This window comes from Cydia pomonella, unplaced genomic scaffold (genome assembly GCF_033807575.1).
Source record: "Cydia pomonella isolate Wapato2018A unplaced genomic scaffold, ilCydPomo1 PGA_scaffold_193, whole genome shotgun sequence".
NCBI classification, from domain to species: domain Eukaryota; kingdom Metazoa; phylum Arthropoda; class Insecta; order Lepidoptera; family Tortricidae; genus Cydia; species Cydia pomonella.
In genome coordinates this window covers 4138-25266 of record NW_026907833.1, presented here as the reverse complement: position 1 = coordinate 25266, position 21129 = coordinate 4138, and the positions used below count along the sequence as shown (strand labels likewise).

Below are 21129 nucleotides of genomic sequence, written 5' to 3'. Positions count from 1 at the left end.
TTGAAAATGGTAACCATAAACCATAATTACACTGTGTAGACTAAAGCATGTATACGGCGCTAGAATGTAATAGTCGTCATCAGATATATCGGAGCGGCCAAGGCGCTCACAAATATCTGAACATGCCTCTGTTGTCAAGGCTAGAGTTCGTGTTCAGATATTTTTGAGCACTTCGGCCGCTCTGATATGTCTGATGGTGACTGTACACTAGTCCAAACTGTTAGCTGATGATTCGTTAATCTTATGACAAAGACTTAGGGCCAGTTGCACCAATCACACTTAACAGACTGATCAACGTCACTCAGCAGATAACTATGACAATTCCCATACATTAACATTTTGCGAACGGTTTAACGTTGACAGATGGTTTCGTGCAATCGGCCCCGAGTCCGCAGCAAGCTCGGCGGAACGTTTACGGTATCGAAAATCTATTGAATTGGAAATTTGTCGAGTTAAAAAACGTTACAGTTGAGAATCTGTAGACATGGAAATCTGTAGGATTAGGAATCTGTAGACATAGAAGTCTGTAGAATCAGGAATCTGTAGACATGGGAATCTGTAGGATTAGAAATCTGTAAAAGAAATCTGTAGAATTGGGAACAATTCGGAATTTAACCTTCCCAGACAAACGAAGTTTCGTTCTCATTTTAAAACTACGTGTTGGATTTTAATGGAACTTTGCACATACAATGACATGAGATATATCTATACCTGTAACTATTTTATATAGCTCTCTTATAAAACAAGCTAAATAGAGCAAAAACAAGTTTAGTATGGTATTTGAAGCTACGTAAACGAATCACAGGACTTTTATTCTGTTTAACGGTATATTTAGAAAACAAGATTTAGATTTAAAGAAGTGGGAGCACAAGGCAGGAAGTACGATTGTGTGATTAAAACCAATTTACGTCCACTTGAGCGGCTTTTAATTTCAATTCTAAAATATACTCTAGATAGCTTAATAATAAAACCTAATGACATTGACTTTATTAAAACTACAGTATTATACGAGGATCGCAGGTCCTTTACTCGTAGAAATGTTCAATATGTTTGTAAAAAGCTTATTTTCATTAATTGGGGTTTTATACTCAAAACCTCAAAACAAATTAGGATGTGTTCTGAATCCTTAGGTCTTCCTGCATGATCTTCACAAGCATTATTTAGGTATATTAGTAATATACCTTTTTTTGCTTTTATTAATATTATTAACCAATAAAATTAAAGAACTATACTAGCCAAAGAATCGACAAAAAAATGTGCGAAGTTATTGACAGTTGCAGCATATATGTATGTTAGTTTGAAGAATTACAACATTAATGAAAATATTTGCTGTGATAATATTGGCATTTTACTTTACCCACTGGGAAGATGATTAAATTTATAATCATAAAGCACACTGTTCCCAAAACTTAGTTCAATATTGTAGACAGATATCTAATATATATAATACTTATTTAAATTGCGGATAGGATACTTCGAATAACAAAAAAACAATGAATTAATACAAAAAATATTACTTTTGTAATTCTGGGAAAGAAAACGTGCTAGTGAATCAGTGCTAACCTGTTATACTTACTTGCGTATTTTTACATGCAATGAATGTTCCCACCGTTCCACCTCAAAACTAAATACGCAAATAAATATAACAACCCACCACGAAAAGCACAAAACTCGACACGTGTTTTGTCTCTCTACGAGGCATCCTCAGGAGATGCTGGAGAAGTTGACGGTCTGACGTCCGACAACTGAAACCGTCAACATCTCCAGCATCTGGATTTCCGCAAAGTATGCATAGTCATTCATTAAAAATAAAACAATAAATTTCACTGTAACGGCAAATTTTAATGGTTAGTAGTTAAACACAAGTAATCAAAATCAATTATTATCGATGCAACAAAACTAGGTTATAATTTATTCGTTCATATATTCACTTATGTAGGTATTACAGACAAAAATATCGGAAGTGGCTAAAACACGTCAATCCTGTATCGTTGCGATTTCCAAATTCTGCCATCGGGTTTCAATATTTCTCCAGCACAGCTTCAATCATGGCCACCTCGGGCGCGATGCCAGCCTTCTTGGCCTCAACCTTGAAGCAGGCCATGACCTTGGTTACACGGCTGCAGTCGTCTTCGATGTCCTCGTATTGCTTCTCGCAGTTATGGAATAGTTCTACCACTGTTGCTGAGAGAACGTCACCTGTAAAAAGCACTGAATAGTAATTTCAAAACGGTGAAGGTGAACGGTGAATGTATTTGTATATATACACCGTATTTTTTGACATTTAGATTTTATTCTAGAAAGTTTCTAGACTAGTATTTTTATACGATTTTGATGTTTGACGATCCTTTTGTGAAATTCTTTTTTTAGAACAATAATAACTGCATCAATAAATTGCTCTGATATTTAGATTAAGATGATATTTGTAAAATTTGACGATTTAAAAGTGCTTGTTGCTAGGCCTATTTGAATAAAGAATATTTTGACTTTGACTTAGACTTTGAAGGTATCAAAAAAGAATAGATCCGTATTTCGTTAGGATCTTTCATTTAGTCCCGGATTTTTGAAGACGATTTAGTTTAATAGAATTATATTGTACAGTTTCCACTATTGTCAAAATAAAATATGTTGAATCATGGTAGTATCCACGTGTTACACAGTTTTATGGGTTAAATAATTTAACCAAGTGACTGAAGTAAATATAATAGTCTTAAACACTAATTATTCAACCTATAAATTACGCTATAAACTATACATCCTTAGAATTAGCTTCATCTGTATTTTTAGGTATACCCTAGATAACAAACATTATTTTTTTGTGATAGTTCTAGTTTTTTTCTACGTCACATTCTCAAAATATGCAAAACGTTCTTGTACATACTTACGAGTATAACTGAGAAATCTTACCATTATCGAAACTTCTGATATAATCAAACATGCTTTCATGATGCATTCGATTGTCATCCTGCAGTAAGGAGAACTTGTGGGACATACAGATGATGGCGCAGCCGATCTCTCTCTGTACTACCTCGAAGTCATCATCCCAGATGTGATGCCATTCTTGCATGATCTCGGGAGATATTTGAGCCTGTGGGAGAGAAAAAGAAAAACCTATTTCTTCTCTTTTTTATGTCACATCTGATGGTAAGCGGCCACCGTATGCTATATCCTAGAACTCCAGAGGTAATGCATGCACTGCCGATTTAGTACACTCTTTTTTGAAGAATCCCATAATATAGTCTCTCAAGAAAACCTCGAAAGGAAGCTCATTTCACAACTGAAGCGTTCGAGAGAGGAAATTCCAGTTCTCTAAATCATTACCGATAATTATTTTGCCGAATGTCATTTCGCAACCAATTTTTCGCAAAATTTCATTTTGCCGAATGATCAAGTGGCAGCTCATCACAATAATTTGTATGAATTTCCAACCTGACAGGTTTCTGTCATATTCATAATAAGAACAATTCTACCAAGTATAACGTTATCAAAATGTTGGTTGCCAAAGTAAACCCTCTGTGAGCAGTTGGTTGGCAAGAGAAATTCAGACGATACAAGTTCGGCGATAAATAAATAAATAAATAGTTTACTTATGTAGATGTGGTGATTGATTCTGTGCCCGATGGTCTTTTTGCTTTGATTTCATTGTATATTTATTATTTTATTTATTTACATTACTACAGAATATGACATGTCATCATGTACATATTATCATAGTTTGACTTCCATTTTGTATGTATCTCTCTCAGTTGCTTATAGATTAGCTGGAAGAGATCCCTTAAATAATAATATGTAATAACTTCGCCTTTGTACATATTTACTGTATTCTTTCAGTGTTATGTACTTGTTTTGTGCAATAAAGTGTTTACTACTACTACTACATGTCCGGATGATATAAAAAGTAAATATGTCTTACCTCCTCCCGACACATCTCCAGCGTCTTCCCATAATGCGCGTTGACATTACTCATGGTTATGGAATGATCCGATGCTGCCTCCATCTCTCCAGCAGCCAGGACCAGCGTCAAAACCATCCAGCACAGCGCCATTGCGAAAACAATGACCATTCGTCGTCATCATGCTGTTTTATTGCAAAAATATATTTTTTTCTTCTTAATCTATATGATTATCTATCTGTCGTTTAACTACTATATTATGTTGTGGGTGTGTAATAAAGAGTATTTTTATTTATGTTACCCAGATAATGAACGGATCTGTAATGGACTCTAAGTAGATGAGCATAGATGTCATTTTTGTGCTACATACAAGAAGCATGCGTAATTGTATAATGTCTTTAATATAATGTTCGGCTTCCGTTTGATTTCCGTACCTATTCATTTAAATGAAACAATGTAATATAAAACTTTGTAAAATGAAGATGAAAAATTACACCTTGATAAAGTTTTCCACAAATTAGGGACTGCTATAGTTATTGGCCACTACATGGTAATGGGTGTAATTTAATCGATCTACAAAATATTCCTATTTTGATAAACAAAAATATATATTTGGTCAGTCAAAATGTATACTTGGTCAGCAACTTAAGTTAGCAAGTATTTCTAAACCAGTTCGCAATTAATGTCCTACTGAGCTGCTCTAAATTGCTTTGGTTGGCAAATTAATTAACAATGTAAAACAGACATAATATTTAAATTCATCAAACAAATGAAAACTATGACATATCCATGACATTTCGAATATCGATCGTCCGAGATAGTATTTGCGTTTAGTAGCAAATGTATAAACACTAATCAATGAGTAAACAGGCACTAAGGCAGGTGTACATACTTGTAGGTGCCGTATCAGATAAAAACAAATCATTGATTATCTTCAAAATGGAGTTAATTAGAATACCGGTTTCTGTGAGAAAGATACTTAATTTAAGCTCAAGAATGCACCATTGAAATTAACGGACTTAAAAAAAAACATTTTTCTGCCTGTATCTCACAGAGATTATTAAAATACAAAATTAAGTACAAGTCAACATTTCTCTTCAACCGGAAATATATTTTCAAGAACGGGAGTCAAATTGAATCGAGGTTCTCGTAACTCGTAAAATCCGCTTTTTCAGTTAGAAATAAAATCGCGTGGATAGCAAACCAATGCGTTATTTAGAGGAAATAAAAGGAGATTGTTATTTGCGAACAACGAACACCTGAGCCCTCTTATTGTTTACCCCATCGTCTACACGAGGCAGAGAGTAGGGCTGAGAGTACCGATGTATTACATTTTTTCAAGGGTCAAACACATTCCAGAAAAAGTCACTTTTGTGGACAGATCTTCAAATTTTAATGACCCGAGCACATATATCATGACGGTTTTCTTATTTAAGCCTCAAGTACTGAAAAAATCTCGCCTCTAAAGGTGCAGTTAAGAAAATGCTTTTGATTCTGATAACATTGCAATGTATACAGGAAAGATAGGAGTTAAGCATACAACTAAATGTGAATGACCTTTGCTTAAGACCCTGTAATATTGCCATGTAATCTTAAACTCAAAATTCTTACAAGTCATATTAAATTTAATGTATAAAAATTATCGAGTACCACAAGGCGGTAATTTGGGACCTCTGCTATTCTTACTATGTATACATAAATGATTTAATAAGGTGCTTGTCCATTCATGATTAACTACTCTACGCAGATAATACATCATAAAAAAAATCGTTTACTTACAATGATAATTTAAATAGAGCATCAGTTATCAAACTTGAATGATTAAAACAAAATAATTCATTCATAGGTAGATGTAATCAAGACTAATTATATCCACTCTAGTTCAACTACATATCTACTTATATAATGAGCCTGACAATACAACTATGTTCTCTCAGCTTTGCCCTTCCCAAACTTTTTTTTTATTATATCAACACGAGTAAGAATAAACGTTGGGTGGATTTATCGAATAACACATGCGCCTAAACGCGCAAACATTCTTATCTTGTGTACTCTTTTCTTTACCCGCTTTACCATCCCCAGTTTCAACTGACATTTTGTAAACCTTATTGTAAATACATAAGGTTCAACATTGATCAGTTAAGAGTGTTACTGCTCATGTGTATCTTTAGCAACATTTGTTACATTTAATGGCGTATTTAGTCTTGTTATTTTGTGTTGCTGATTTTTAGTTTCCTGTTGGGAATTTAGCGATGATATAAATTTTGCATCTGTATTGTAGTACTTAGGCTTTTCACAGCTTGGATAACTAGATTGAAGTTCGCTTGTGTTTTTTAATTACAAAATCACCTCACCGGCGTTGGCGGGATGAACTGGACTCCTTCTTGAAGGAGTGGCCAGACATAGCACTGGACAGAGATCAGTGGAGAGATTGGGGGGAGGCCTTTGCCCAGCAGTGGGACACGACAGGCTCCAAATAATAAATAATAATAATAATAATAGTTCGTCTAAAAATATTAATTAGTTATAAGAAAATATAAATAAGTGAAGACGCCTTTTAAACTACCACCATTATCATTTTTATTTTTAACATAATTATTTGACTTACACTCACAGTTTTCAACATAAAATACCTTATGGCTGACATTAAAGCTAAAGTTTTAATAATAGAGAAGACTACAATAAACAATAACAATATTGATATTCGGAGTCCATTTAACATTGCATTTTGATCAAGTGTAACAACATTCTGGGCAATTGTAAATTTATAATTAAGTAATAGTAAATAAATATTGAACCAAACGTTTAAAGAAAAGTAAGAATGCATAAGTACATTGAAACAAATTAGTTCCAAAACATATTTAGATGCAAATTTTAAATATCAGGTACTTACCGTCTAAATTTTTGGACACTGTCATATAGTAGATTGACAAACGTTTCGTTTCGAACTTTAAGATGCGTCAAATATTCGCTAAAGATTCGATATGGATTAGATTTTAGTGTCCAAAGGGACGTTTCATCAAACAAAAACGTTACTTTTGATACTGACATATCCAACTCATATCGTATCTTTAGGAAATCTTAATGTTCGAATTGTGGCCAAAACATTTTGCTGTCACTGCTAGTGTCTGTGTGTGTTTGTTTTGTTAATAATAACTAATTATGATCGTTTATTAATATAAATTGATCCAAAAAACGAATGTTATATTTTAATACATTTTCAACTAACGTTATTAATTAACGACAAGTGGAAAAAGTGCCGAAAAACTTACAAAATCCTAGAGATGCTGTTACTAACAATGGCATAGTATAATCATAGCTTAATCCGGTACCCTCACACACATTAAAGTTTGTAGTTGTACACCTATACAATCTTCTGACACAACACACTTCTCTCTGTCTCTAGAAGAACACTTACCGTAAAACCAGCTAATTATACAACTACTATATACGAGTAGTCTAAAAGGTCCCATCTAAGGTTCAAATAAACTCTAATATATAACATCTAAAACTTTCGCATTTTTAACAAATTTCAAAACATATTTAAAACCGAGTCTATCGCGAAATTATTTTGTTACCTTTATTTCCCACTAACTTTTTCATAGACTTTTCGTCGGGTAGTTACACTAATCTCTGTTTTGATATTTTGCTGGGACATCAGTTATCCGCGACCACGACCAGTAAAACTTGTGTCAAAACGTCGGAAATAAAGATAACAAATATATTCGCTCGAATAATTATATTCGTTCAGGTGTGACTTTTATTAAAATGTCGTATTTCTATGCAAAAATATTTATAAAAATAGATGTTAAAACTCAGACAAATTCTAAAAGAATGCCGTTATTTATACTTAATTCCGTATTGAAACTGTGGGCCATAATTATGACAGTTGGATGGTTCCACAGGAATCTTTTTTTTTTTCACCTATTAGCAAAGAGTATCGGGTTGCCAAGATAGCGTACTTGGGAAGACCGACTGGTGGCTGTGCGGTGGGTCAACCTAGTTAACGCTGGGGAGACAGTGTGGAAGCGGATCTGCGTCAGCTCTAAGCTGATAATTGGCCGGAATCGGCGCAGGATCGGGAAAAGTTGGCTGTTCTCATTTCGGAGGCCAAGATCTTTGGGTCGCTGAGCTGCTCTTTAATTGACAAATCCTTTATTTTCTTCTTTAAACTATGATTACAACTATACCCTGATCAAGTCCATCTAAATCGTAACTACGACGGCTTGACTTCAGTCATGACCTCTTCCAGCACCGTCTCCATGCTCGGCGCCCACTTGAGCCCATGGATCTTGGTTCGGAAGCACTTGGCGATGTCCAGGGTCCTGATGCAGTCGTCGGCTTCGGTGGTAGCTTTCTCGCACTCATGGATCATGCCTACTAGCTGCTTTGCAAGGTCGTCATCTGAAATGAAGTGCGGATGAGTGGCTTATATATCTAGTTTGAACGACCATTAAATTGTATTTTATTACACAACAAATTGTGTTTTGTGTAACAGGGCATATAGATTTTGATATTGACTGAGGTCGCGAAGACATAAGTACACCGATTATGTTTTGATGATGATGTTTGAACGATGGGTTTTATGTTGTAACCAAAACCGAAAGCTTTTTTCAATTAATATATGTAACAAACTTTTCTTAAATTGATGAACTTGAAGATCAGATTGAGTTTAACGAACCCACTAGCGTTCTATGATACAATTTGGCATACTTGTCGAAGAGTTATAATGATATACTAGTTCGGTGGCAAACAAGCATACGGCCCGCCTGATGGTAAGCAGTCTCCGTAGCCTATGTACGCCTGCAACTCTAGAAGAGTTACATGCGCGTTGCCGACCCTAACCCCCCCCCCCCCCTCGTTGAGCTCTGGCAACATTACTCACCGGCAGGAACACAACACTATGAGTAGGGTCTAGTGTTATTCGGCTGCTGTTTTCTGTAAGGTGGAGGTACTTCCCCAGTTGGACTCTGCTCTAGATCTGGAATGACATCCACTGGCTGTGCCCTACCTAACAAAGTGGTGATAGTAAGTTTTTGGAAAAAATGTTGGTACTAGCGTTTATCGCTGTCAATTTTTATCATAGACAACTAATACTCATCGAGACAATACTGAAAACCCCAGACACAACTAGGTTGCATTGTTTCATCACAGAATTCCTCCTGTCTCCATTTTCAGATCAGCTCGATGGTACCATAATATTGTTTTTGTTTAATCGGGAAGCGGATGAAAAGTTTCCAAGATGTAAAGTTAAATAAAAGCTTGTAATAATGATGACTCTTAAGGGCGTAGCCAGCCAGTGAATAGTAGGGAGGGGCAAGTTGATATCGCTCGATGCCTAGGGGAGGGTAAGAGGGGCATAAGGTGTATGTAAATTTGAGCTCCAGGGGGGCAGCTCCCCCCCTCTGCTCCTACCTGCCTACACCCATGATGACTTACCAGCTCCATGAGTCTTAGCGAACTCATGCGCATTCTTATGATGCAGCTTGGCATCCTCGTCAATTAAATCGAACTTCAAGGCCATGCAGATGATGACACAGCCCGTGTCACGGTTCAGCAGCTCGTAGTCTTCACGCCAGAAGTTGTAGAAATCCTGCATAACGTTCTCTTGGACGTTTAGCTGGAACAGATTAGTAATTTATTTAAACTTTATTGCACAAAAATAATGTACAAATGGCGAACTAAGGCTTAATGATATTCTCTACCAGTCAACCATCTTGCTAAACAGAGACGTAAAAGTGGTGAATGAGAGAACAGATTTATTAGAACTATCGAAATCAACTGAATAGATGAATATGTTTCTATAATTAATTATTAACATCGCCGAAGCTAGGGTCTTACGGACAGGATTATGCCTGCCATACATTGACAAACAAATCTGATGGACATAGGGTTGGCATATGAACAATGGAATACCCTGACAATTATCATTTGCTAGCCGTTTACGAGCACAGCGACTGCCTTATACAGCTGAGACCATTGCTGGCTGATGCGCTCTGAGGTAACTGATATACCCAATTTTTGCAGCGAATGTGCGACCACTCTCGCTGCAAACCATACCCCTCTATCACCCTACAAATCCTGACAATTCCTTGACGATAATTCACTAAAAATAGTCCGCACATTTAACCCCTTCATTCTATACCGAATGTTGATGTGAAATATGTATTTTGTAAATTCACGGTTTTCTTTTATATTTTCGAACAATAGCCATTCATAACTCTTTTGAAACTTAAACCCTTGCCTAATGTGCGGATAACCACGGAATACTGTTTCCACCCCTGTCTAACCGCAGCCTTCTAAGTCATCTAAAGCTTTGATGTGGTTTTGAAGACAATACAGCTCAAAATAACACGAAGCACTTTTAAATAACCTATTATTATTATAATTCCATTTGCAATTAATTCGCAATCTTGCTTAAATTGTGCTTAGGCGGAAAACAAGCTTGTCAATAAACTCAATATCAATCTAATTTTAGAACTCAATACTTATATTTAAAAAACTGTAGATCCTGATCACGATATTGGTCGGTATTTTCTAGTAGGTAATCTATTAATTACCTATTTTTGATACCTACACAGTTACGTCCTCATACTTTTAACCGACCTCACACTAGCGTCTTCCGAGCCTCGGCGTCTAGTCAACTCTAGTTGGCGCAACTGCGCAGCGATGCTATTTTCCACAGCGCTGACTAGACGCCGACGCTCAAAAGACGCTTATGTGGGGTCTCCCTAAGACATATAAGACCAGCGTTTAAAAACAATATTAAAGTATAGCAACTGTAATTTTTTGATTACAAATTAAAAATCAATTAGATTTTCTTTATGATATAGGAGGCAACCGAGCGACGACCGAATGCAAGCGACTACCGCCGCCAATGGACAACAGCAACACTAGAGGGGTTTAATTAAGAGAAATATCTGTAAATATCCTCAAATCTCACCTCGGTCTTACACTTATCAAGCGCCGTTGCAAACCCAGTAGTTAATTTTTTCATAATCTCCGCCGAAGGAGTAACTCTATTCACACAAAGCGTCAAAATAAACGCGCCAACCAACGTCCGCCATTTCGCGGCGGCCGCCATCTTGAAATCTACCGGTCGAGTGATCGAGACCAAGTTTTTATGGCATTTTTGAGCGATTAGGGAAAATTAGAGTTTTTTTTTAATTATAGCGTAGTACGGATGTATTAATTGGATTGTTGAAGGGTCCATTCATTCAGTGTGATAATTAGTACGTGTTTTCACACGTACTAATTATCACACTGAATGAATGGACCGTCTTTCGACAATGTCATGTAGCACGCAGTAATGAATGCTTGCATGTCGTGTTTTATGTCAAAGAAATACTTTGTATGTAGGTACTCATAATACGTAATTAAATAAGGTTAATTGAGCTCTGGATTTTTTCCAAAATTATGAACTATTATTAGGTGTATAATTAACAATCCGCTAGATATCAGAGGGCATTAATGATGACATTCCACACTTTGTCATCGTAAATGCACCGTCCTTTGAGTCAACAGCATCAACGGATAGGTACTACCTATTACATGTTTTACTCGAGTAAAACATGGACGCAAAAATATACATATATGAATATGAATATTTAACCGACTTAAAAAATATTACATTCTTAATTCAAGGGGATCTTTTCAATAAACAAGTGCTAGTTTACTAACCCCCCGGTGACTGATAGATAAGTAATTGCAATATTTATAGCCAGAGACACGTATTCGACATTCCTGGGTGCGTATTCATCAGTATGCGAACGTCGTCCGCGCCGCGGACGCCGCGCGTCCTTTGGGCCAACGGCTTCAACGGGTACGTGTTTTATTCGTGTACAACATTTTATTCACTGGAAAAAAAGTTACCAAGATCTATGTTAACGGCACCAATCGCACCGAGGGTTCCGTACAAACCTGTAGGTATATATTGTTATATGATGGAACTAAAAATTTATGGTTTTCGTAATTTTTCCTTTATCTGTGCTATAAGGTGTTGCTTCACACCAAATTTCAAGATTCTGAGTTCACGGGAAGTACCCTGTAGGTTTTGATTCCCTTGCGAGTGTCGAAAATTGGCAGAATTTGCGGCATAAATGGCTGTATCTTTTGATTGCGTTGGCTTAGAAGTTTTATTTTTTCACAGCTCCAAGAGACAGTAGACCTGAGTATTTGGTATAAATTCCAGCTTGATATCTCCACGCGTTCCTGAGAAATAGGGTCTTGACAGACAGACGGACGGAAGGACAACAAAGTGATCCTATAAGGGTTCCGTTTTTTCCTTTCGAGGTACGGAACCCTAATAAAAATGTATGTATGTATAAATTATTTAGTACCTGGGCGACCGAACTTTGCTCGGTTATAACTATTTATTGTAATATGGTGGTGTATAGGTGATAATCTTAACTACATTTTTTTACTAAATTAAACTTGTCTAAAACAATAAAAATTAAAAAATTATATATAAACTTGAACATCGCTATACAGCGGGGAAATGCTGCCAGCATCCTCGGCACCATGCCAAAGGGGCCAAATTTTTTAGACATATTTTAATTTTATTTAGTATTAGTTTTTAGTTTTAATTTAGTTTTATTTAATAGATAAGTTAGTTTATTTTTATTTATTTATTTATTTATTTATTTATTTATTGTTCGGAGAACCAACAGCTATAAATTGTACAATAGTTATATATATAGATAACAAAGAGCCAATTATAGGTTCCCACCGGTAGCAACAGGTTAACAGATAATTGGTGGTTAGCACTAGATTTTTTTTTTTTTTTTTTACAACGTGTTACCACTAATATTTTTAAATATTAATACTAAACTTATTATATTATATACTGAACAAAGAAACCAAAACTTATTAGTAATCTTAATACGTTAATCGATACAATAATATGCCAACACATACGACTCGCTCACTCAAGTAATTTGTCTGTTAGAATCCGTCTTATAGTTGTGATGTTGCTATTAAAAACGTCTATATCCCGCTCCTTCGTTAGTTCATTTAGACTTTTACCAGCTCGTAGTAGAAAGCTATTCTTTCTGTAATTACGTGATGAAAAAGGAATTGAGAGGGGAGGGAAGTATCTTTTAGACCTAGATGGAGTATTGAAGGAGAGCTTAGCGAGCAATTCAGGACAATCAATGTTACCATTTAAAATATTAAGTATATAAGTAATATCTGCAATCTGTCGACGTTTATGTAGTGGGATAAGGTGATGTTTTTTACAAATATTCTCATAATTGGAAGAATTATAAGGAGTTTTCATTTTAAAGCAGAGGTATTTTACAAACTTTTTCTGTATACGTTCTATTCTGTTAATGTAAATATTATAACTGGGGCTCCAAATTTGAGACGCATATTCAAGTTTACTTCTGACATATGTACAATAAAGAACTTTTATAGTTTTAATTTGGGTAAAATGTAAAGAACTACGCATTATGAATCCCAAAGTCTTGGTAGCACCAGTTACTATATTATCTATATGAGTATCAAATAAAAGCTTTGAATCATGGGTGACTCCCAGGTCCTTCATACATGACACAGATTTAAGCACATGATCATTTAGCTTGTATGAAGTTGGAATTGAACTTTGTTGTCTAGTGAAGGTCAAAGTAAAGCATTTAGATACATTTAGATCTAATTTATTGGTCTGGCAATATGCAACAAGACGTGTAAGGTCATCTTGTAGAAGAGCAGAGTCATCCAATGAATTAATTTTGGTAAAAATTTTCATGTCGTCAGCGAAACATAGCAATTTGGAAGTGTGGAAACAATCACTGATGTCATTGACAAATATATTGAAAAGCAAAGGCCCCAGCAACGATCCTTGAGGAACGCCACTGGGAACAGTTACCCAGCTAGACACATAGTTGTTAATGACAACAGCTTGCGACCTATTGTCAATATAAGACGTGAACCAGCGCAACAGATCACCGTGAATACCCATATTACTTAACTTGAGGATTAGCAATTTATGGTCAATTTTATCGAACGCTTTACTATAGTCTGTGTAAACTACATCTACTTGACTACCTTCAGACATGACTTTAGTTACATAATCATTAAGGAGTATCAAATTTGAAACGGTAGACTTACATCGCAGGAAACCATGTTGGAAAGGACTAAAATAATTCTTAATTGCCGCATATACTTGAGTATAAACTAGTTTTTCAAGTACTTTAGCAAGTATACAGAGTTTTGAGATTGGCCTATAATTAGTTACTTCCGTTTTTGGGCCTTTCTTATGAACGGGTGTAATGTAGGCTGATTTCCATATGGAAGGGACGTTACATTCAGCAAATGAGCGCTTGAATAGTAGAGATATTGGAATCACAATTGTATTCGCGCAATTAATCAGAAAGAGGGCCGGCATATCATCAGGTCCAGCTGATTTGGACGGATCCAATTTTAACAGTAACTTTATAAGAGCATCTGAGTTAACTTCTATATTACTTATATGTGAGATAGAACCACCTACAGAGTCAACCGGCACCGCTTGATCAATACTAGGCGCAGAAAATGTTGTATAGAAATAGTTAGAGAAAGCCTCACATATATCAGCGGCCGTATTGACCAATCTTTCGTCATACTTTAAACAACTCGGTACACCATGTGAGCTAGAACGCGACTTAATGTAGGACCAAAACTGCTTCGGGTCTCTAACGATATTATTTTCGAGGCGTCGAACATATGTTGCAAAACATGACTGTTCAAGTTTTTTGACCCTGTCCCTTTGAAAATTAAAAGAGATTAAATCTGATATATTACCATATGTACGGAATTTTCTTAGATATTTAGATTTCTCTTTGATAGCTTTTTTTAGCGCGGGCGAATACCACTTAGGAAAACTATCAGTATGACATATTTTACTTGGGATATATTTAAATCGCAGTTTTTTAAATGTGGAATAAAAAAAGCTAACCGACTCCTCTAATGAGCGTCGCGAGAATTCATCCTCCCAATTAATCAAGGTCAACTCGTTGTTAATGGAACTATAGTCACCTTTATTGTAAAAATATTTTATGCGAGGAGCGGGTTTTAAACTACTTATTTTTGCAAATTGAATCGAAACTAATATAGCTTTATGATATGGATCAATCGGTACTAAAGGGTCCGAACACTCACTAACATGTACTACATCATTGGACAAGACAAGGTCTAATAACTTACCATACTGGTTACGGACATCGTTATATTGATTTAAGTTTAGCGTGTTTAACTCATCAATTAAACTACACTCATCGTTAGTTTTATAATTCGAGGGAATCAAAGTAGAATGCTGATGTGTCCATATAATATTGCTCATATTAAAATCGCCTATTATTGTGCCCGACATTTAATTCTTTTTTAATAAATCTTTGTTTCTAACTTGAACATATAAAAAAAAACAAAAGTTAGTCACCGGGCGTGATTCGAACCCGTAACACTCGTTTAGCAGTCCGCGTCTTAACCCGTTGGACCAGACGGACAGTGGCCGGCAACACGAAATTAGCGACCATATTCTGCGTCGAAAGAAAAACGCATGAAAACTCGAAAACACGCGTTTTCCCAAACATAAGACTAATCTAGATCGATTGTTTACCCCCAAAAACCCCCATATACCAAATTTCATCGAAATCATTAGAGCCGTTTCCGAGATCACAGAAATATAATTATATACATATATATATACAAGAATTGCTCGTTTAAAGGTATAAGATAAGATTGTACAAAACACATAAACATAAATATGGTACAGGGACAGCCAATACAATGGGGAAATTATAAGTGTTGTGTGTGTCTCTAAAGTTTATTATCTCATTGTGGAAGTCAATTATATAGAAATAAACAGCGAACCCTAATTTAATAGCTGCATTACTCGCATTATGCGATTAGACGCGTGAGCATGCAAAGTTACTGCATCCCCGGGGATGTACCGTTTCCATTGCTTCACGATTGTACAGTCACGTCTGAAAATATCGGTACGAAAAATGTGCCAAGAACATGTATACACTACCTTTATATATGGGCAATAAAGTCCTGTATACATATTTTTGGTACTTTTTTCGTATCGATATTTTCAGATGTGACCGTATTAAGAGTCACCAAGCTAACGGCAGGTAACGATTTTAATAGCAGTGTTATATAAAACGTAATCATTTCATGGAAGTTTGACGTTTAATATAACACTTGCTCAGTCTGTGCTATCAAAAACGCTGAATAAATAATAAAAAAAATTAACCTATTTCGAGAAGAAAGAGATTTCGAGAGTAAAGCCTTATAATTACCGTTTTCTAACGATTTTAATTCCAAGCTGCAGGAGAATGTGTATTCCATTGTGTTGTAACTATTTATCATATCTGTTTACCGATATTTACGAGGCCCGTTATCTGAGTTATTCTTTTTTATAACGAATTACCTCCAAGGTTGAAGAAGGGTGAGCCAACTTAGACTGTCCGTTTTTTTCATTTCACACAATGAATCAACTTTTGTGGCTCTTTCACATTGTTAAACAGAAGAGTCCTATTATGGTTGGTCTCTTACTTTGTACGTTACCCTTTCCTCTGACGTATCGTGTATGAAAATGGATACGCGTCCTATCGCACGGCGCTAATCCGTGTCACAGCGGATTACTCTTCATTAGAGCGTCAGCTGAGAGACATTTGTCACGGCACTAAGTCTGCCTGCGTTGGTAATTAGTAGATATAGCCAAATTTATATCTTAAAATAAATAAATAAATAATGTTAGTGGTATTATTCAGTGGTTCAAAATATCCTTTTTTGTTTCAGGTATGTTTTCCAGTCGGATGTAAAAAATTTAGGAAGTCTGTATTTCATAGTTTTTGACGACCTGTCTGGCCTAGTGCTGACCTGTCTAGCCCTGCCTATGAAGCTTATGGTCCCGGGTTCAAATCCTGGTAAGGGCATTTACCTATTCGTGTGATGAGCATGGATATTTATTCCTGAGTCATGGGTGTTTTCTATGTATTTAAGTATTTATATATTGTATATATCATTGTCTAAGTACCACACGCCTTATTGAGCTTACTGTGGGACTTAGTCAATTTGTGTAATAATGTCCTATAATATTTATTTATTATTTATAGTAAGACTAGATGCAATCATTTCATAACTAAACTGGCGACGAAATAAAGTAATTTCTGGTCAAGCGTCGTAGTGTAGCTAGGTAGACTAGCTACACACGCTACAATACACATAAAACCCAACGAGAGACAAAAAACAATACAAAATAGAAAAGAAAAAAATGTGTTCCATACATGCAAATAAGAAAAAATAAAAATTTAAACATGATTCTATACTAAAATTTCGCCAATCAGCAAACTGGTAATCGTGAGGGATTCCCAAACTTTGCACGTCTAAAAGGTAAGTAAACTTTTTAAATTACATTTGAAAGTAGGTAATAGCTTTTCATACGTCAAAAAGGTGGAGGAGAGGAATATTGTTCCAGCACCTAGTTGCGAGATAACGAAAACAGCCAGTAGAGGTACACAAATAGGTAAACAAACACTATAGGTGCTGTGTGTGCAGTATAGCAGCAGTAAAACCGCAATCTTTACCATTACACCTGAGTATTTAGTAACGCAAGTATCCAAAGACTACGGCGTCCGCTTAAGCAGTTCGTGCGTTTGTTTGCCATGTAATAAAAAAATAGAGATAGTTACAAAATCATTACATAGGAAATAAAGTAAATAAATCCACACATGGGCCGCAAATAAAGCGGGCCATTAAAGTGCACGCGTCGCGTTGGCGATCGGCCAGGCGGCTCTTATTTATCGACGTTTAATAGCCCATTATGCAACTGTAAATCATATGGGAAGTTAACACGGAAAATGCTGTAAAAATACTGTTAACTAGCAATTTAGTTTTACATACTTGCTACCTATTATTAAGTTTCATAAAAGTGATGACTTTTGTGATAGATTACACAATAGTTATTTGTTTTACAAGGGGTCAAAGTTGTTGTTTAACCGCTCGGGCTAATATTGATACCCGAGCGAGCGAAAGATTCCGAAATTGAACCACGAGCGTAGTGAGTTAGCGACCTCCGGGTTGCAAGCTCTTACCGCTAGGCCACCAGCGCTTCACTTGCAAATTTATGCAAATTCTAAGCTCGATCGAAAATCGGGAAGTGGGTCAAAAGCTTCCAATATTTGACCCACACTAATAAACTAACATACTAACATGGCAAGTTAAACAAAAGCTTGTAAATTTAAAAATACATTACACAAAAGACGTAGTATTAAAAAAAAAACAACTTTTTATTATAGGTGTAGATTTCATGTAATTGTGTCCGAGTACAACTTTCTCACAATTCGGTGCGATAATTACTACGTTCATTTCTATACGTGATATATTTTATTCTACAAAGCTCCCTCGAACAACTATAGACCTTAATAACATCGCATTAAGAACAACTTATATACGTATTTTCCACAAATCTTCATCGAATATACACCTTAATGACATAGCAGTAAGAACGTAAATAAATGAATGTAATAAATTACGAAGCATCGATAACATAAGAGTTATGATCGGGTTAATTGTACCTACTAGGATGATGTATGGCGCGAGTTCAGTTCTTGCCAGGCCAATTCTGATTGTAGAAATATGATACTGCTTTGATATTAACAGCAATATACCTTAGATCAGTATGTGGATTACCATTGACTTCTCATTCATTAAAATCGGGAATAATGCGTACGGAGTTGTTATAAAGTTGATAATGGCTATAACAATATAGGTAGTAACTAGTAACCGAAGACGAACTCTATAGTAAACACAGAACAGGCACCAGTAATGGGATGGTATAGAAAAATCCTGTAACACAAGTATTTACCATCAGTTTTTTAATCGCTGGCAACATTTTACCATAAACAAGAGCCAAAGAGCTGCTTAAGTTTAATTTTTCATTGATATTTGTTAGTTTGAAAATTAATGGCGCCATGCATAAAAAAAAAAAAATGTATGGGTAAGCTCTATATGTTTTGTCGTTATTTATGTATATATTATAAGAAATATAAGTATGTATATTTATGTATGTATGTATTATGTATGTACGGTATGTTATTGTATTATATTTGGTTGTTGTTGTTAAAGTAGCACCGCCCGCAATCTCTCTGCTTTGCCTAAAGGTTGACTGGTAGAGAATGCCTCATGGCATTAAGTCCGCCTTTTGTACTATAAGGTTTTCTTTTGTGCAATAAAGATTAAATAAATAAATACATCCCATGACTGGAGCAAAAATTATAGTTTTAATTGGTTAATAATATTGAAACCAATTGCGGTAGCTTTCATTAAATACATAGAAAACATAAAGGATGAATTGACCATTCAACTTTTTAAAGCATACAGCGGTAGAAATTTTACAAATGTTGGTGAAATAGCAAAAATACTCCAAATTTTCTCTTATACGTCCCATGATTAGTGCCGTTAACATAGATATGTTCGTTTGCCACATATAAAACAGTATTAGTTTAAAGTTAAAGTGTTTATGTGGATTAGATGTCGGCCTAGTTGAGCTAGATTTCATACTAGGGAAAAAATCTTTTTCTCGAATTTCACTTAAGGAAATCAAACGCCTATTGTTTTTTTATGAGCAATATTTATAAAATCAACATTTGCCGTTCAATAATTTAATTTGGTCCAACGTTACACTTGAATGCACTTTACGTATATATAAAATGATATAAAGCCTATAAAGGTGACATTCCAATGTCGACTGCATTAAGCATTAAGTACTGTTGCGCGCTGCATTTACCCATTTTTATGATAAGACGAGTGACGCTCACCGCCATGTTACTGCCGCGTTGATTTTAAATCCCTATATTTATATGAAGGATATCTATCATTTATACTTAAACATAGCACAACTAATATCGTATTAAATAACACTAACACTCTTATAAAGCATACACACACACACACACACACACACACACACACACACACACACACACACACACACACACACACACACACACACACACACACACACACACGCACGCACGCACGCACACACACACACACACACACACACACACTCAAACACTACAGTCGCTCACACATACAACTTTCAGTATTGCCAACCCTAGGTCATATTCAGTCCTTTGAAACAGGGCCGACCGAGAAAAAAAAAGTATATAGGAACCAGACGATATTGCCTTAACGATATGAAATTAAATTATGTAGGTGCGTATTATGTTTAAGGTCTTGTTTTTTCTCTTTCTTACTATAAATTATAATTTGTAACTAATGTTTAAGGAAGGTATGATCTCTAGTTTTGGCAATAAACTTTTTTTTTACTTTTTTAAATGGTCAGGTACACTAATGTCACGACAGTTTATTTTTAAATGTCACTTTAAGTAAAATCCATAGTTTGTTTATATTTGCAATAAAAAGTGACATACAATTAGAAAGAAATACACACAAAACAATAATATATAAATAAACTACTAACTTATTCTAAAAGACCTCTGTGGGCTGCACCGGGTGCAAAGGTGCCCATCACACTTGCCGCGTTACCGCGCTGGATAGCGATGGCCAACCTCTGCACCAGGTACGAACCCGCGCGGGCATCAGAGGTAAAAACATTAGTAAAGCAGTAAAATCCCAGTCTATCCTTTCACAAAAATCAAAATTAAACCGAACATTCTCTGCTCACATAAGTCAAAAGTCCACACCTCGACATTGGCAGAATCCACCTTGCTAGAATTAGCGAGGAGTAAAAGCCATTTATGGAAAAAAAAAAGCAGTAAAATTATAAGTAATTCCAAGAATCGCCGACGCTCACACGGACCCTCATAATCCTGGTCATCGTAAGACAGAGTACCGTAATCGCCCCTATCCAGTTGTATGAGACAATTTTGCTAAGACTACGTTAAGACAACGATAGCTCTGAAGTAAGGGCCCGATCACACTGCCAGTGGCCAACTATTACATATGATTTTCTTTTTAGTCTACATTGAACCTAAATCTTATACCTTTAAACGAGCATTTCTTGTATATATATATATATATATATATATATTTCCGGGATCTCGGAAACGGCTCTAACGATTTTGCTGAAATTTGGTATATGGGGGTAAACAATCGATCTAGATTAGTCTTATGTTTGGGAAAACGCGTGTTTTCGAGTTTTCATGCGTTTTTCTTTCGTCGCAAAATATGGTCGCTAATTTCGTGTTGCCGGTCATTGTCCGTCTGGTCCAGCGGGTTAAGACGCGGAC

General features: G+C 35.7%; 2 protein-coding genes and 1 long non-coding RNA gene across 3 annotated transcripts; 1 reads left to right on the top strand and 2 right to left on the bottom strand.

Annotated features, from left to right (window-relative positions):
• Window positions 1–1635: 1635 nt before the first annotated feature.
• Window positions 1636–4092, bottom strand: LOC133533665 (general odorant-binding protein 2-like). Its single transcript, XM_061872690.1, has 3 exons — window positions 3914–4092; window positions 2908–3088; window positions 1636–2199 (listed from the first exon to the last, which is right to left on the bottom strand). The coding sequence occupies exons 1-3, from the start codon at window positions 4061–4063 to the stop codon at window positions 2021–2023; spliced, it is 510 nt and encodes a 169-aa protein (XP_061728674.1). The 5' UTR covers window positions 4064–4092; the 3' UTR covers window positions 1636–2020.
• A 2355-nt stretch (window positions 4093–6447) lies between these two features.
• On the bottom strand, window positions 6448–11001 carry LOC133533664 (general odorant-binding protein 1-like). The gene is made up of 3 exons (XM_061872689.1): window positions 10836–11001; window positions 9332–9512; window positions 6448–8296 (listed from the first exon to the last, which is right to left on the bottom strand). The coding sequence occupies exons 1-3, from the start codon at window positions 10974–10976 to the stop codon at window positions 8109–8111; spliced, it is 510 nt and encodes a 169-aa protein (XP_061728673.1). The 5' UTR covers window positions 10977–11001; the 3' UTR covers window positions 6448–8108.
• Window positions 11002–20065: 9064 nt separating this feature from the next.
• On the top strand, window positions 20066–20650 carry LOC133533668 (uncharacterized). Its single transcript, XR_009801915.1, has 2 exons — window positions 20066–20265; window positions 20485–20650. It is a non-coding gene; the product is annotated as an uncharacterized LOC133533668 (long non-coding RNA).
• The last annotated feature ends 479 nt before the right edge of the window (window positions 20651–21129 follow it).

What these genes read in the sequence shown, in the direction of transcription:
- LOC133533664 (XM_061872689.1), bottom strand. Translation starts at nt 10,976, where the DNA reads ATGGCGGCCGCCGCGAAATGGCGGACGTTGGTTGGCGCGTTTATTTTG. An exon ending in TTGATAAGTGTAAGACCGAG is followed by an intron (nt 9,513 to 10,835) that starts GTGAGATTTGAG and finishes AATCTGTTCCAG; the next exon opens with CTAAACGTCCAAGAGAACGT. An exon ending in CGCTAAGACTCATGGAGCTG is followed by an intron (nt 8,297 to 9,331) that starts GTAAGTCATCAT and finishes ACTTCATTTCAG; the next exon opens with ATGACGACCTTGCAAAGCAG.
- LOC133533665 (XM_061872690.1), bottom strand. Translation starts at nt 4,063, where the DNA reads ATGGTCATTGTTTTCGCAATGGCGCTGTGCTGGATGGTTTTGACGCTG. An exon ending in TGGAGATGTGTCGGGAGGAG is followed by an intron (nt 3,089 to 3,913) that starts GTAAGACATATT and finishes TCTCTCCCACAG; the next exon opens with GCTCAAATATCTCCCGAGAT. An exon ending in TATCAGAAGTTTCGATAATG is followed by an intron (nt 2,200 to 2,907) that starts GTAAGATTTCTC and finishes TGCTTTTTACAG; the next exon opens with GTGACGTTCTCTCAGCAACA.